Source organism: Aphelocoma coerulescens, assembly GCF_041296385.1.
Source record: "Aphelocoma coerulescens isolate FSJ_1873_10779 chromosome Z unlocalized genomic scaffold, UR_Acoe_1.0 ChrZ_unloc_scaf_1, whole genome shotgun sequence".
NCBI classification, from domain to species: Eukaryota; Metazoa; Chordata; class Aves; order Passeriformes; family Corvidae; genus Aphelocoma; species Aphelocoma coerulescens.
Genome location: NW_027184086.1, coordinates 1,527,853 through 1,545,684, shown reverse-complemented (window position 1 = coordinate 1,545,684; position 17,832 = coordinate 1,527,853). Strand labels below are relative to the sequence as shown.

Here is a 17,832-nt window from a genome sequence, read left to right as displayed (position 1 = left end):
CAGGGGAAGGTTCCTTGGGGAGGGGGGCTCATTTGAGCCTCTGATTGGGGAATTTTTGATAGATCTGCTAATTAGTAAGACCTATAATGTTATACCAGATCTTTTGGGGGGATTGGCGGTGGGCATTGTGGTGCATTCAACCTGGACATAGTGGACCTAAGGATCCTTAAAATAAATACCAAGGTAAAATCCCTTTTTCCCTTTTAACCATGTCTGACTCTTGATTTTAAGACCAAGAAAAGGCTTCAGTAAAGCAAAAAAACCCAGGAGTATTGGTTTTCCATAATCCAGTAGCTGTGAACAAGGAGGATCACACAATGAATAGCCCAGCTGGTTTGCTGTCCTTAAGCATCTTCTGGTGCCATGGTTGGAGACACAGGGCTGATCTAAATGGGTCACTGTGCCCAGGTGATCATTGTGGGTCCCTTCTGACTGAATTACTCTGTTCCATTGGTCTGACCCTGTAGGGCAGCTGTCATCTCATCTGTGGTCACCAATGAGGGAGATACCAAGCTTGGAAAAATACCTGTCTGTATTGGTGCCAGATACTGTCTTTTTGAACGCTGGCCTTTCAAAATGCGCTTGTGTTTTTTAAGAGCACTTGAAAATCAGATTGAGTGTTCATATGTGTGGTAAATCTTATAGTTCTGACTTCAAATAAATGACTGTGTGATCCGTACTGTTAATATTTAGGCTATTAAAAAATTAGAAGTGGTTTTAAGTCACAGCATTGGTTTTTAGCTTATCAAAATTTAAGCTTAGTTGAGTGGCTTAGGTCTTGAATACTTCTTCACAGCTTCTTGTCTCCACAAGACGTTTAGATTCAAATGTCTTGATTGAATGTTTTCTTAATTTACATGGAAGTTACATGGCAGCTGGCTTAGCCATTTGGGAATCATCAGTTCTGAGTCTTTATGCTTGTTAGTGTTAGCAAATCAGAGTTTTATCACTTCTGCAAAACAAATTTTTGCTGTGCTGCTTCTGTCACAGTGAAAGGAATAATTTAAAACAAACGCCAGAGTCCAATGTGTGTATAGTTTTTGCCTATGTATCCAGGCATCTAATAGTGGAATTGGAAATATCTGATTCCTGCTTCGTGAAGAGCAACTTAGCAGGCTGGAGTGAGATATTGTTGGGTCTTTTGTTCTATTGATTTTCATAATCTTATGGCTCCTCTGTAAGTCAGTAGAAGCAGACTGAAATATCACATGCCGAGAATATTTCCTCCTTTCCTTGCCATACTGCCTCTCGGTAAAAAACAGAGGCTAGGGTAAAAGCAAGCAAGTCATTACTTACAGCACAAGGCCATACTTCACTGTGAGATTCAGTTCCCATCTCTTCTAAATCTGGAATGTAAGAAAACAAGGATACTATCTTTTCCCATGGATATTGTGCTAGGATGGTTAGGTAATGTGCTAAAATGGGGTAGGAGAAAAATGAAAAGTCATAAAAGTGGATCTAGATCTAAAGGGTGTCAAAAATTCACTAGTGCAGCTTTAGTCATGTTAATAAACAGGGGCTTTAAGATTTTTTCTTTGGTTGATGTTACTAAATTGTTTGTGGTTCTGTCAGACTGTTCTGAATTTTAACTGTGGAGGTATTTTCATTAATGTTACTAATAATGACATAGTTCATGAATACGGCCAACATAAATTGTTTACTGTTGCTGTGTATGGCTGAATTCCTAGCCATCAGGAATAATTCTGACTAAAATATACAGCCTCAAATTAAAGAGCTTATGAAAGCTTGCAATAGGTTTAAGGTTACTCATACAGCCTTGACTTGGCCTGTATTGTGTAGATACACAGTAATGTGGCACTGTTCTAGTTTTCTTTATTGGATCTTTGTTTTGTTATGTAGCATGGTTTGTGTTCTAAGAATAAACACAGAATAAACACATCGTACATGAGGCTTATTTCAGAGGCTGCTTGAGGTTCTGATTTGCAAAATCTTCTGAAATTTTGTGCAGTAGCTGAAGCCAGTAATATATTTATTTTTTCTGAATACCTAATATGCTAAAAATGCTAGGCACTCTGAAAAGTCTGTCTTTAAGCCTTGTACATACCAGTATGAGCTGCCATAGTGTCAACACTAGTTCATGTGTCAGTTCTTAATGTAAAATAAGAATATTAGTCCTACTTCCCTCAGCAGACTCCTAGGAAGATAAATTAGTAAGTGCCTATAGAACACTGCTAATTTAAGAGGTAATGTAAAGCCTGTGAAGAAATAGGTATTTCTGTGTTTAAAAGAACCAGGACTTTGCTGTAGTGCAGGAATCAGTGAATAGGCAGTGTACAGACTGTGGCTGCGCTGCAGTCCGAAGATAAGGGTTGCAGTTTATATAAGTTTATCTTACCTAGTTGGAAGCTGATTAGTATAGGAACAGGTGGTTGGTGTGTACACAGAAAAGAGGGTTCAGCCTACATTACAAAACCTGTGCGAGAGTGTGTAGAAATTCCTTATATGTGTGGTTTCAGCTCTTCCACAATATAGCTACCTGTTTGTCAGCATCAGATGGAGGTGTTTCAGACCTAACTCTAGTAATGTGTCTTTGGCCTTCAGTTCTACTACAGGATTTCATAAGGCAGCATATCTTACCTGTTTATCAATCTTACTTTATGTCAGTTTGGTACAATAAGACTGGACTGTCCGAGGGTAAAATGGTGTAAACTAAAGAACTCTGACCCAGGGGACCAGTGTATAGCTGAATGGAAAACCAGGTTTGGGACATTTTCTGGTTTTTGGGAGGTGGAGTCTGCAGGTTTAATGGCTTGTTAACACAGGGTTTAGGAGCAAACTAGCTTCTAAATAGTTATCAATTTCGCACAGATGCAGTGCCTGAGAGCTGATGTTTTATTTGGATTTTTCTGTGCTCTTAGGACAGTAAACACCAGAAACAAATGTTTCAGATCACCAAGAGTAGAAAAGTGCAGTTGGCAGCTTGTCTGGAGATACTGTTAGCTGTACTTATTTGGTTAAATATGTAGATTGGTGTTTGTCTTAGATGCTGTTATGTTTTCTTACATACTGTACTTTAAAGTTAGGGAGGTACCTTTTTGCAGGAATGGAAACTGGAGAGCAGTTCTAAGGCTGAAATCTTTTCCAGTCAGAGTTTGGTGTTCAAAACAGTGCCTCTGAGCCTCCTTCAGGTTTATACTGAAGAGGTAAATGTATGTGGTTAATCTTATGATTAAGTTATTTCAGGGTTAGGCATTAATAGTTGCTCTTTATCTCACCAGAAGCTTTTCTTCTGATAATTGTCTCATCAGTCTTGTTCTTGTTTCAGATGTGGTGAAGAGTCTGTATTTTCCCCTGTCTGGTATATAGTGCCTTAAAAAATGGGGTTTGGAGGTGACCTGAAGTATTCTCACGATGCTTTATTAAAACTGCAAGACTGGGAACTACGACTGCTGGAAACAGTAAAGAAATTTATGGTAATGAGAGTAAAAAGTGATAAGGAATATGCGTCCACTTTACAGAATCTTTGTAACCAAGTAGATAAAGAGAGTGCGTGTCAATTGGATTATATCAGCAATGTGTCCAAGGTAAGTCTGAAGTATTTTGTATTTGGAATATCCTTGGGTACTGGGTTTATTTTTGGTTTTTTTGCTTTGAATTGGATTCCCATCCATTCATTTCCTTGAGAGTTAATTTTGCCAAAGTACTTAAAATGGGCTTCTTTTAGTTTCTCAGTGAAATATGCAGAAGTTGAGCTCTGTAGTCTTGCTTTCAGAAAATTAACTGAACTAGAATGAATCTTGATTTTTGAAATTCAGTATTTTACATAACTGGGTTGAGCCTGCTACTTTGTTTAGTGTTTTGAAAACAAGTATGCTATAGTAAGCTTTTCTTTTAAGGTAGAAACTATTGTTTATGTTATATAGAATTTGTGACAGAAATAGAAAATGCCAGGAAACCAAGGAAAAACCTAGCATTCCAGCTGTAACTCACACTGCAGCATGTGTTGTAAAAACAAAACATTAATTCAGGATGTTTCTCATAATGGTGAGGTTATTTTGTATTCCGTTTAAAATAACTGTGTTGACTTTTTATAAAGGTAAGGCTGTCTGTTTTCCAAATTACTGATTTTCAGATTTAGGGCAAGTCCAGTAAATGTACCGATGAAGCAAACTTCCTTTATCACCTGTTTGAAAGTTTTACTCCTGACCTGCATTCTCTACTGACAAGAGAAGATTATTCTGTTTTGATGGCTTATTCAGTTCAGTTCTTGGCCCTTGTGCTGTAGCAGTGGTTACACAGTCCTTCCAGTCTGGCATGAATCCTCATTTTCTCTCTGCAGGAAAACACTCTTTCTGGATCAAGTTAAATTTTAGACGTAACAGTTTTTATGTAGTGGGCCTATGGGGTGGCTGCTTGGACAGTGGCTGTGGCATAGCATTAGGAACAGGACTGCTCCTTGTGCAAGCAGGCTGGATTTATACAGGGTTAAAGTGGCTGTGTGTGACTTGGAAGCTGTGCTGCTAGAGCTCGGCTGCTTCAGCACTGTGCAGTGTTTATATATAACATGTTCTGTTGTTGTTTCCCTCCCCCACAATAATTCTTGCCTTGTAAATTGAAATACTGCCCTTTTTTTTCATTGGCACAGGCTATTTATCATTATAAGGCATAAGCAGCTATTAACCTTCACATAGGTATCTCAGTTAATGTTAATAACATGAGCACTTCTTGTGAGCAGATAAATTTCAAAAATCTGGAGATCTGACTTAAGCCATGTTCTTTTTGGCTTGAAAAGAGGCATGCATGTCACATTTTGAAATCTTGTTTTGACCAGAGACACTCAAGTTGTCCTTAAGCATCATTTTTGTTCCCTTTTTTTTTCTCTTAAGGAGGTGTAATTTTTCACTAAGTCGCTTCCCTGATTTCTACAATTTTATATAACAGCAAAAATATTCATATGGACTGGCAGATCTTTTGTATGGGCTTGCCTTAAAATTTCACTGACACCTTTGATTTTAAAGTTGTGTAATTACACATTATCTTACTAGTTTTGGCAGTTAAAAAGCCTGAATTATTGATTAATTTACTAATCTCATTCTAATTTATTTTAGTCTTTTGTGATACTTTTTTCTCTCTTCCTGACATTTTACTGAACCAAAGACTGATGCAAATATTATGGGACATAAGTATAGTGTCTTACGTTTTCTAAGATGTAAAATACCTGTGTTTGGTATTATGGTATTATTTTGTGTTTTGTGGCATTAAACCCCAGTAGGAAGCTGTTTAGTTTTTCATGGGTTTTGTTTGTTTGGTTTTGTTATTGTGGTTGTTTGTTTTGATCTCTAAGTGTACAGCAAGAGTGAGCATTTAGAAATGGTGTTTGGGAAAATCTGTCCTATGTTTTTTTCATGTGGAGACAGCAAACTTGCTGGAAGGCATGGTAGCAGCAGCTGGTAATGCTAGAAAAGAGGTGTTTTTAAGAGCTTCCAGACAGCTCTTTTGTGTGTGTATATGTCTAAAAAATATTGTTAAGCCAAACACACCAAACAATATTGTATTTTATTGCATTTGTTGGGCTGTGGTCATTTTTTGTGGAAGGAAATGCTTTGCCTTTTCTGCTGTCCCCACCCAGCTTTTTTGTCCCATATAAATCTCTGTTTTTGAATAGTTTTCACTTTACCTTCTCCTAATTTAAAGTAATAAAATATAATCATACAAAGCACAGAAATCCTGCTTAACTGATATTCCCCTATGGAAACATCACTTTCATCTTTTCCTGGTGGAAAAAGTGATGTGAAGAGCAGGTAAATATGCAAATGATTTTTTTTTTAATAGAAAGGGAAGTATTTGCTATGTTTCTGGCTTATTTAAGCTCATTTGGTGAATTGTAAACTAAGCATTTCTTTAGAATACCCTGTACTGTTGAAAAATGCTTTTGTCGTGATTTTTCAGGATTAAAACAGTAGTTCTGTCGTCAGTAATAAATCAGCCTTATAGAAAATGGATGACTCTGACTACATTTTCACCTCTGAGGGCACTTTTATGAACTCTTCTGTAACCACAAGGCCCACTCCTCTCACACAGGTGTTCAATGATGTTTTTATCCTATGCAGCTTTGCAGTATGGCTTCTGAAATGGTTTCCAGCCATAGCAGGGAAGCTTTAGGCGTTGACCTTTTACAACACCACACTTTAAGCAGTCTAGATAGCTCTGTGCCAATCTGTGGGATGTTTACAAGCTGGAGGAAATGTTAAAGATAGGCCAGTATATATGGGAATCAATTGTCTTTTGTTTTCTTCTCTAGAATCCAGTTTCTGTTGTAGCATTGTCATATAGAGATGGAAATATTATGTATATATATTTGTATACAGGATGGAAAGAATCCCCAAAGCTAACAAACAAATTAATCTTCTAAGGTTTTGATCTCAGGCTGATTTCTGTTTTAGTAAGAGTAAGATAAATGCCAATAAAATTCATATGCTAGCTGCCTTCAAAACATTGTAATTCTGTGGCATGTAGCCACTCTGAAATCTTAGATACAGGACAGCATTCATTGTCAGGGAGTTATCTTTAAGGAATCCAATGAGTGACAGCAATCTTGAGGGTAGCCAGGGCTTTTATTTGAACTGAAGATGAATTTCGCATTTGTCTGTGATATCTGTAGATGTGTATCTGTATTCAAAGCCACACACAGCACATTAAGCTGTCCTGAAAACTGACAAGAATGTCCAAGGAAGCTATTGAAGCAAGGGTACAGAAAGATGTTGGGTTACAGTGACAGATGAATGTTGTGTCTGTTTGTGCTTTGGTACTGGTGGCCTGACTGATGCTGCTGTGTGAAGCAGCTGATGTGATGGTATCCTCTTAAACCAAGACCACTCAAATGCCTATTACTGTCAGGTATTTAGACAAAGGAGGAAGTCAGTGCTGGCAGAGCAGCTGTTGGTGGAAACTGGAGGACAAAGGATGTGGGAACACTATTCTCAGGGGTGTTGGGGGTGTATTTAAAAAAAAATAAGGCTGCAGTGCTTACTTTGGTGTTTAGAAATACTAGGACAGTGCTAAAGGGTGAACATTCAACACTGTATTTTTGTCTTAGGTGCTTTTTTATTATTTTATGAATAAGATTGAGGCATAATTTTGCTGTTGCAGGAGGATCTCAAATGCATTTCGGTAAGTTTAAAATTAGGTTTTTTACTGATTTTTCTTAAACAGCAATGCATCTTTTCCCACAGTTCTTACTAATTGTTTGGTTATTTGTGAGCTGAAATAAGTAAGTGCTTTTCTGTTCTGACTTTTTTTTATAGTCTTGGTTGCTCGTGGTACAGCAAACAGAACAGCTGAGCAAAATAATGAAGACGCATGCAGAGGATCTTAATTCTGGGCCCTTGCACAGGCTTACAATGATGATCAAAGATAAGCAGCAAGTTAAGAAGAACTTCATAGGTGTTCATCAACAAATTGAAGCAGAGATGTACAAGGTATTTTATACATCTGTGCTTGATAAATTGATTAAAATTCTATATGTTTAAAAATATTAAATTAAGAGCAGATTTTTTCAGTTGCTGTTTCTGTTTGTGCTGTGATAAAAGCATAGTGGGTGATACGTAGAATACTTAAGTTAAATTTTATTAATTTTCAATACAGTTTTTCTTTCCTGGTAGCTGTCAAGGCAAAGATGGAGAATTTCTTCTATATGAATTTCCGTGGACAGTTAGCACTGCAAATGCTCTTCTTCCAGTGGAGGATAATTCTTGTGTGACGCTTCTCTGTTCCATCTTTATTCCTGTTCTCATTCCACTCTAGACATTCATGGGACTGGGACACTGTAAACTTTTGTTAATGAGTGCAGACTGTTTTGGGTGGGGACAGGATTTTAGTTCCTATTCTAAAATATAAAGCATGTGTAGACCAAACATTTAGACTGCAGGTGGAAGTATTCAGAGTGTTTTCTGACATGTCAGTTGTCCTGCTTGTGTTGAAAGTGCTGTATCTTGTCAGTAAAGCTGACAGAAATCACTGTTTCATTCAGATGCTCTGGGGAAAATTTAGCTACAGATGTCAAAAATCAGAGTGATAGTCTGAAAGGTCTGCTGAGAGAAGAAAAAGCACTGTTTCTTCTTTCTTCCAGCAGAGAATTTGGGATTTGGAGTAGTGTAATTAAAATGTAACATCTGAGTAAAGCAGTAACGCTGTCACAGATGGATGAGTAAAAGATTCTTGGACCAGTTACGAGAAGAACTTGGAGCTATTCTGTATTTAAACTAAGAATATTTTAAAATAAATATATTGACTCTAATAAGATTGCTTCCATAATATGCTAGAATCTTGGCATCTTCCCCAAGTAGGGACTATGGGGACATCTTTTTTGATGCATGGTCAGTAGGCTGTCATTATTTGATAAAACTTCCAAGCCAAATAATCACTCACTGCTACTTACGGATTGGTGCATCTCAAAAAAGTCAGGATGGAAGAAGAGCAAAAACTGGTAGCATGTGTTAGAAATAATAGAAGTTACAGAGAATTGCATAAAGAGAAAAAGAAAAATAAGAAAGAGAGGCTGAATGGAGTAAGATTGCTGGAAACTCAGGTATACTTTGTAAAGAGACTATGAAATGTTTTTTTTTTTTTTTTTGTAAATAGGTCAAACTCTAATAAAACCTCTAAGAAAAATGTATTTTAAAATAAGACTTTTCAAAAAAAACATAATGCATATTGAGGACTTGTCAAACGATTATTACAAACCATATTGACTTTATTTAATTATGGGCTACATAACCATGAAAGTATTTTGCATCCTGCTGAATAAGCTTGCACTGTTGTTTGGTTTGAGGTTATTTTGGTTTGAGTTTTTTTTCTTTTTTCCCCTTCCTGATTTTCCAAAGAAGTATTTGAATAGTGTTCTCCCATTGTTAGCTCACATTGTTTGTTCGAGGTTTTGTGTACCTGGAGCCCTTTCAGAATGACTCCCTCAAATTCAAAATACTTCTCATGTTCTGTGGTATTACCTCTGCTTTTGTTACACACAGAGGTAAAATGCCGATTATATACCAGGACAGTATCCAAAGTGTGTGAACACCAGTGTCTGTGCAGCTCCTATTTTTAGGATAAGCTGGCATAAAAGTGTGTTTAGGTGAAATACGTATGTGTCATCCTTTCTAATTTTAGACATCTCTACAGTGAGGAATCTTATGGGGAAAATTCTTAAGGACAGTAAAATAACGTGGCTTTTGCATATATGTAATAGGACTTGAATCTTGTAGATTTATTGCAGTTTCCATTAAGATGTTGAATAATTTTCTTTCTTCATGAAATTCAAGGGGAAAAAAGTAAAGTACTAATTAGAGTGCTAATTAGGTGGGCAAGACCTTTTGAAATAAAAACGGAGTTTAAAGTAATCCTTGACCATGTTAGTTCCTTAAGTGTTCTTTGGGAGCAGATAGGCTCTTGGTGGTGGTTTTATCTGTTGGAAAAACACAATCTAAAAATCAGTAAAATACATAATAGAAGGTTATACATACATATAAATGTTTCATAATGCTAGTGGGCTTTTATTTTTCAGTTTTCTGTAAGAGAAGCTGTTTGTGTTATTTAGATCTTAATTGTGATCACTACTTCTTAACTGAATCTTTTTCTCCGTTTGCCATGATGTCTTTATAATGTAAGTTTGTTATAAAGTTATTTCTCCCGTATCACTGGATTATTATGTATTATTGGTGCATAATAACAGCATTTGTGAGTATAATTTGCAGAATGTTAAAATATGAGATGAGTATATGTGATTGATGTGGAGAAAATGTTCTGCCTTTAAATTAAATTTTGCACAGTTGGCCCAAAAATAGAAGCTGTAGACAGCACTTTGTTGGATTTTTAAGGAATTTCATTAAATTTTCAGATGTTCTGGGAGGTGAAAGTAGTGTTATCTTGGCCTTACCTCATGAAAAAAAAGGGAAAATTGTGAACTTCAGCCTTCTTGCTGCCAGCTGCAAGAGGAGCAAAACCAGTTAATAAGTTTCTCTTCCATGATTTTCCCATGAAGTTTATTTTTTTGGTTGGGTGGTTGGTTTGGGGTTTTTTTTCTGTTCAGAATTTTTTGTTTTTCTTTACAATATTGTGGTTTCTTTACAGTTGTTTGGTATTATGATGGCTGGTTTGTTAATGGCTTTTGTTTGCAAGTTCATGGTTTGGGATTATTTCTGAACAGTGCACTAGTTTTGTCACACAGTGAATGAATGCTGGGGGTAGAAGAGAAAACTTTATTTTAATTTTGTGACCAAAAATGTTATGTTCAGTGCTCTGTTTCATGGTAGAGGTTTCTTGTTTGGCTGGTTGCTTCTGTAGTTGGGTTTTTGTTTGGATTTTTTTCTTTGTTGGCTTGGTTTTTCTTTTTAAGGGTTAGAGTTTTACAGTTGATAGACTGCTTCATGCCAAGGAGCTGTTCCTTAGTCATACGTATAAAGTGTAATGTCTAAGAATTCTGCTTTTTTTTTAGGTGCTGAAGAAATTCCTTCCTATGCATAGGACATTTTACACTAGTATGATTTTTTAAGCATCTTTTTGATATTTTTTTTTCCTTGTAATTGAAATGGAATATTGTTGATGATTATCTGGATTTTCTAAATATATTTTTAATTACATTGATGTGAATGGGGATCTGTGTTTTAGGCCTCTTATTTAATTCCATGCATTTATTGATTTTGCACCATGTAATTTGTAACATGTAATCTGCACTATGTAATTGCACCATGTAATATCCTGTTAAGATTTTCTCAAGCCAGTGGAAAGTGTGGCATCCTTATTTTGGATAATAAATTCTGTTAATTCTCTTTTACTAATGGTATGTTTTTCTAATGTGTTGAGAATAAGTATTTTTAATGCTTTTTATATTTCTCTTTTCTTAAAGGTCACAAAGACAGAACTAGAGAAACTAAAATCTAGCTATAGGCAACTAATAAAAGAAGTAAATTCTGCCAAAGAAAAGTATAAAGAAGCTGTGGCTAAAGGTATGATTGACTTAATTTTGTGTATTTATTAGTGCCTTTTTCAAAACTGGTAAAACTCTTAGAATGAAACAAGGTAATTTTTTTTTATTTTGAGTTATATTTGATTAGAATGTAAAAGGTTATTTAGTGTCTTAAGTAAGACAGGCTGATTGTCATTGTGTATGCTTGGTATAATCTTTTAAAAATTCATAAAATATAAATGGTGATTCTTTTCAGTTCTCGTATTATTCCTTCAGTGAATGTTTTTGAAATCTAAAATTGCTCAGATGGACTCTTGTCTCATCTGTGTTGCAGCTGTGGCTTACTTGCCTGTGAACTACTGTTGTTGCTATAGTGGCATCAGCATCAGTTTCTGCCAGTGTAGCACATCCAACCTTTGTCAACCTCATCTACAAGAGGAAAATAAGTCATTTGCACACTGAGTTTTTTTTTTAGGGAATGATGTGTTCAATCTGCATGGATTTTGATTCCTGTTGAATTGTGCTTGAATGATGAGATAAAAGAGAGCTTTTCTCTATTATGTATTGAAATATCTTGCTAATAGTTGCTTTTATGTGTTCTTCCACGATTTTCTTTTCTTCCTTTAGTGAAAAGTGACTGAATGGCAGGATGTAAGTGTAATTCCAAGATCCATCTTAAGGTTTTGTCTGACTGTCTAAACGATAGTTAATGTTCTTGGTTCTGTTGTAGTATAGTTGTAGTAGCTCGCAGTGAGGGGAGACAGATGTGTTTTTTCCAGATTTGTCTAAAATTTGGACAAAACAGCAGGGGAGTAGATGCTGCACTTAGCACTGTTGAACTTTTACTGTTTTATTTCTTTTACTGAAGTTCATAATTACTTTAAAATGCCTACTTAGAGGTTCATTTAATCCAGTTGCAGGTTTTCTGTATGTAACTTAATTTGGTTACTTGGTTTATCTTCAAGTAACTACATAACACTGGAATATGTAGTATGTAACATGGAAAATGTAATAGGTTGTTCAGATCTTAGTGTGTTATTTTTAGCCTGTTTCATCCTGTCTTCCTGTTACCAATCTGGTCGTTCTCTATTCCTGGAGCACCAAACTTTCCCATTGGCATAAAGGAGTGTTTTGACTGTCAGCAGCTGTGATGTTTTGATGTGGTTTTGATTAACTGAATTAATGTTTCTTTAGATAGACAGCAAACATAAATTGTTTTTAAGACACTTATCTCCTGTGGTTTTCTTTGACCTTCTCTTTCAGGGTTTTATCTAATGTTTGTCTTATTATGATTCATACTTAATTTTGCTTCCACTAAAGTCTTAGTGTAAGTCTGTTTTGGCAAATACTGACGCCCATAAAAATGTGACAGGTTTTTCTCCCAAAAATTGCAGCACTACTTCTCCCCACTGCTTCCCAGGCCCTGTTCCTGTTTACAAGTACTTGTGCATTTGATGAGCTACTACAGTTCTTTGTTGGTTTCAGGTCAGCTGAGCTGCTTCAATTTTTTTAAGTCATGGTATTTCTGAGCTTTTTAGTTGTCAAACTGGTTCACTGGTGAAGTGGAAAGTTAGGGAAGTCTTAAAATTGCAATACTTCATTATTCCAGGGTATTCTTTATTCAGTAAGCAATGCTTATTCAAATTATGTGCTATTAAGAGATATTACTTTTGTTTATGTACAAACTGGTTTAGTTTTTCAGGATTTCAAGAATTACTGAAAACAAGGGAAGAAACAGTGCTTACTACAACAGTGGGAGGGCATAACCAAGTATTGAAAATAAGATGAACACCATTTTGTTAAACAAAAAAATTAAAATCTTTTGACACCAGCTCTTGCAAGTAATGTGTTAAAATAGCCCATCCAGCTTCATTTGTGTAAAATGTTGTTTTAAACAGAGTCTATTCCTCCAGCAACCAAGTCTGTAAGACAGTGACTGACCTTTTCTGTCTGGAGCCGAAGAGGACAGCTACCTCTTAGGACATAAAATTTTAGCTTTGCCGTGGGGGTTACCCGTAAATTTGTGCAGCACCTGTACTACAGACTGGTCCCCAGGAAAAGAATGAAATTTGCACAAAGAAGTGTCTGACAAATGTCTGTTTTGCAAGAGAAGTGATTTTGAAATTTAGTGACCTTTTTCTGCTTTGTTTTGGAATAGCACAGCCACTTTCTGGTGAGAGAGTAGGTTTATTAGAGCTGCTAGTGAAAGAGGTACAACTGGTTCTTCAGCTTGTGAAGACAATTACTGCCGAATTTTCTGGTTGAGTTGTTAAAAGTGGTATTAAGTTCTGGACTAAACACACACAGGAGAGGACATTAACTGATAAGGGTGAAGGCTGGCAAAGTTTATACAGTGGAAAGTGATTTTGTGATTTGCTGAAATCAGGAGGTATTCTCAGGTAAACTTGAATTTCTGTGTTTGCTACTTTACACTAGCTAAGTGGGCAGTTGCTTTGAATCAGTGACACCTTAATGTAGGGTTAGCATTTCATGGGTTAGCATAACTCCGGAAGTGATTTTCTTGCAAAGAGGTGCTTACAGCTTCCTCTGTGACCTAACAGAACCTATCAGCTGGCCAGTTTGAATACTGACATTTTTTTAAGCCACTTAAAACAGCCTGACATGCCGCTATGGTCCACATTTAAGAATGGACAAGCCCCAGGAAAGCTCTCGTGCTTCCAGCCTTAGGACAGGTAACTGGACTGGGCCTGTTTGGGGCCCAGTGGGTCCAGGCCGGGCTCTGCTCGGTCTGGGCCGGGTCTGGGCCAGGCCCTGCTCAGCCCGGGCCAGGCCAGGCCACAGCCATCCTGGAGCCGTGCAGCCCTGTTCCACCCGCGGCCCCCCCAGCACTGTTACATGCAGATGGCGTGGCCTGGCTGCCCCCCCACCTCTCCAGTGTGACCGAAGATTCAGCTGAAGCTGCCCTGCTGCCCGGCAAAGATCATGTGACCAAGAGTGATAAGCGAATTCCAGCTGCAGGGCCAGGTGAGATTAACCCTTTTAGTGCTGTAAGTTTCCTCCAGAACAGATGAAGCCAGCAGACATTAAGTAAAGAAAGAAGAGATGAAAACCTGAGGGAGGAGAAAGAGGAGATGCTTAGGAGCTGAAACTCTGTTGTAAAGCTATGGTGGTGATGGACTGTGATATATCAGAGTACCTGTTGTAATTTCATGAAAGCATGGGGGAGTGGTGCGTTCAAACTGCAATTGTGAGCAAAGGCACCTGGAATAAGCAAATGCTGGAGCAGCTGTAATTTGATGAGAAGTTTGAACAGGGAGAGATGGAAGTGATGAGGGCTTTTGCTCCAACTAGAAGACCTCTGTTCCTAGAGACGAAGATGATGAGGACTCTTTTGCTCCCAGGGAAAGGGGTGGGCCTCTATTCCTAGAGGTGAAGATGCTTCCAGAGATGGGTAAAGAGAACCTTTGTTTTTGAACACCTCAGCCTTAAAATGGTACCTCAGTAGCTCAAGATTGGACCCTCAAAAGCAGTTGTGGGAAAAGCTGCAAGTCGGGGTAAGGGACTCTCGCATGGTGCAAGCAGAGAACCAATGCAGGTGGCTGTCTCGTTGTGATACTGAGCCGTGAGAGAACTTCTTGTGGAGATGTCTCCATAGCATGAGCAAGAGAGACTCCTCTCCCTAAATGAACTGAACAAGGTTCTTATGGAAGTGGTAAACAGACTGGAAATCTCAAGGGTAGTCTTTTTACATTGTCAGTGGGAGAAGGGAGAAAGGTGGGGGGAGGAGAAGTGTTCTGAAGGTGTGGTCTGATTTTTTTTTTTTCTCTTAGGTCTGTTAATAAACTTCTTTATATTCTTTTAAGTTTGGTGCCTGCTTTGCTTTCTCCTAATTCTCATCTCACAGAAAGTAAATAAGTAATGAGTGTTCTGCACCAAACCACTACACTATATTGGTGTTTCCACCCAGTTTACGAGCTGAACCCGCTACACAGGTGTTTTCATTTTTTGCTGAAAACACTAGGGCCATTGGAAGAGTAGTAAGTGTTAAGGACTGAATAATGATACTGGTTAGTTACAGGTTTTGTTAGTGTTTGAGCAGTGGGTAATGCATGTGGTGGGAATTTTTGGTTAGTTTTTAGTGCGGAAAAGGGAACTGGTTTCTGAAGGAATGCGGGAGCTTCATTGTGGAAGACTTTGTTCTGTCCAGGTCTGGAGGAAGGGAAGAGCGTCTGAGAAGCTGTTCTGGGGAACCCTTTGTTAGCGCTGCTTGTGCACTGGGGGAAGCAGTGGGACAGTTGTGTTGCAGAGGGAGCACCACTGAGTCTTGGCTGCCACATCAGCCTTAGGCTGGGTTGCACTGCCTTGTTGTGGCCACCAGTGCCTGCCTGATGGTTCAGTGAGAAATAACTGATTGATCTTGTTTATTCTAGCCCTTACCCCAGTAATTCATGCATAGCTGCTCCTTTCTGGACCAGTGATTACCATGGGAATCACAAATGCAGACTGGTTGGTTTTTCTTGGGCATGGAGGCTTCAGGTGTCAGGCAGTCTGGTTGATGTTATCATTTGCATGATAGTTTTCTGCCTTTATTTCCCCAGTTATTAATTCTTACAGTTTTTTAATATATGGTAAGAGATAACAAGCTGAACTAGTCCAGTGCCTCTTTAATGAGGCATGCTTCAGTTTTTGGAAACCTGTGGACAAATTGAATACAATAGTCTCTTCTGCATTAGAAAGCTTTGTTCAAAGAACTCCACAAAGTATATACAGGAAATGCAGAGCATGTTCCTTTGCGGAACTGGGGCATTGGAGTCACAGGGGATGCAGGGGTCTTTGGAGCAAAATATGAGACAAAAGTGTATTATATTATTTTTCTATGATGAAATGGACAGCCCTGTGAAATGTTTTGGATATGTGATATTTAGAAAGAACAGTGTAAACATTTTACAACAGCAATTCACAGTAACAGTCTCAGAGGGTATACAAGTCTGAGTTTACAGTGCTGTGCTAATCAGTGATGCTGAGTAACAAGGTGATTAGAATGTGGCACATTGATGTTGCTGCTGCAGAAAAACACATGAAGCCAAAATTTGTGCCAGGTGGAAAAGGCATTGTTTCACTAAAGAAGTCACAAATCTTCTGAAATAATTTTATGAATAATGTATTAAGAATACAAAATGGAGACTGTAGGACAACAGTAAGTACCACGTGTGATATTTCATTGCAGTTTGAATCTCATTTGGTTGGACCAGTTACTGCTTCCACTTAAGTTTGCTGTTTGCGTAGTTACTTTTGTTTCAGCAGGATTGTGCTTCTCTGTTTAGTATAGTTACATGTGTCTGTGGGGGTTTCAAATGTTTTCATCCTTGAATTTTTTGATTATGCATTACTTAACTGCTGTATAAATAAGGAAATAATGATTACACGAAACAATAATTTACTCAGTTCATTACATGTTTTTTAAAAAGTTGAAATGCATTACTAAAATTTAGCATCCGTTTTTATAGCTGATTTTGGTGTTAGAAGTTGAAGTGTGAAACAGTTGCTCATATATCAGTAAATATTGCAAGTCGGAACAGAGCCAGTGTAGCTTTGGGAGGTTCATACTGAATTTTAATACAACATACTCCTTAGAAAAAAATACATGTTTTGTGTAAATACATTAATTACATGTGTTTATTGTATTCTTGTTCCTAGTTCATTACTGATTGAATGTAGAAACTGTGTTGCAGCATTCTTAGGTGACATAATGGATCTGAAATAAATAGTAAAGGAAAAATACATCAATTCTAAGTATTTAATATCATAATTCCATTTTATGCTGCTATAGCAGCATAAAAAATACTGCACCAGATTTCTCTAGGCTTGTGTTCCCTGACAACATTGTGATTTAGAGGAGCCTAGAAATATTAACTGTACACCTAGCACATTATACCACATTGCTCCTGCTGAAAGAATGTTTTCCCTGCAACTCTGGTGATTTAATACTTCAGAATTGATGTGACTTCTGCGGTACATACTGAAGTTGCACAGCAGCATAAGCTCACATTTGTGATGAATAAGGGAGCTGTTAAAAAAGCTTTCATTAAATCAAATTATTGTCCTACTATTCTTTGTAACAGCCGAGTGGTCAGAAAATACTTATTAGGTGGCTGGTGCATTCATTCTGAGATGCCTTTAAAATTGTTATTATACAACTGCATTTCCTGGTGGCATGTGTTGCCTGTAGTTGTTCCTACAATAAAGGAAACTCTTAGTAGGATATTTTTTAAGCTTGATTTTGACTGAAACTCTCATACTGGTAAGACAAAACAAGTAACACTGGCTGAACTGGTCTGTCTTACTCACAGAGGTCAGCAGACTGCATAGGTTTAAAATTAATGCTCTACTGTAAGTGTTTCAACACTTACATACTACCAGTGTGTGCTTGGAAGGGGTAGGGTTGTTTCTTCTCTAAAATAAAGCTTCTAGAGCAGGGAACCTGAGGGAGTGCAAAGAGATCGTGGTGACTTCTTGTGCAGTGTGGGACCAGCTTGGACCTCTTGTTTCCTCTTAACACAGACATGCAACCCCAGGATGTGCTCTCAGTCCTCACAGACCAGCAGGCACAGGACAGAGAATTGGCTGAAGGTACTTAATAGTTCAAACACCTGACAGCAGTTCAAAAGATAGAACATTCATTTTTGCTGTTTTTATTCTATGTTATTTACTTAAGATTAGGCTGATAGCTTTGGTGAACTAATACTTAACTCAGAAGTTTAGCTCTGGTGTTCTTTAAATTTGAACACTTCAAAATACACAAATAGTTTGGGGTTTTTTTCCCCCTTAGAGAACAATTTACTATTTGCAACCGTTAACTTGTTAAGTAATAATTGGGAGAAACTTCTGACCCTCTTCTCCAAAGTTGGTTGAGTGGAGAAAGGAGTGTGTGATTTTATTTGTTGAAGAAG

The 17,832-nt window shown here is 37.5% G+C and overlaps 1 protein-coding gene across 8 annotated transcripts in view; it reads left to right on the top strand.

Moving 5' to 3' along the window:
- FER (FER tyrosine kinase) overlaps nucleotides 1-17,832 on the top strand; it is a 156,441-nt gene that overhangs the window by 16,920 nt on the left and 121,689 nt on the right. For 7 of the 8 annotated variants that reach the window (XM_069002588.1, XM_069002589.1, XM_069002590.1 and 4 more), the window contains exons 3-5: nucleotides 3,287-3,545; nucleotides 7,266-7,439; nucleotides 10,862-10,961. In XM_069002588.1, the coding sequence (XP_068858689.1) occupies nucleotides 3,339-3,545; nucleotides 7,266-7,439; nucleotides 10,862-10,961 (481 nt within the window). In that variant the 5' untranslated portion in view covers nucleotides 3,287-3,338. Of the gene's footprint in view, nucleotides 1-3,286; nucleotides 3,546-7,265; nucleotides 7,440-10,463; nucleotides 10,494-10,861; nucleotides 10,962-17,832 lie in introns of those variants that run through there. The other variant, XM_069002593.1, reaches the window with a different exon arrangement.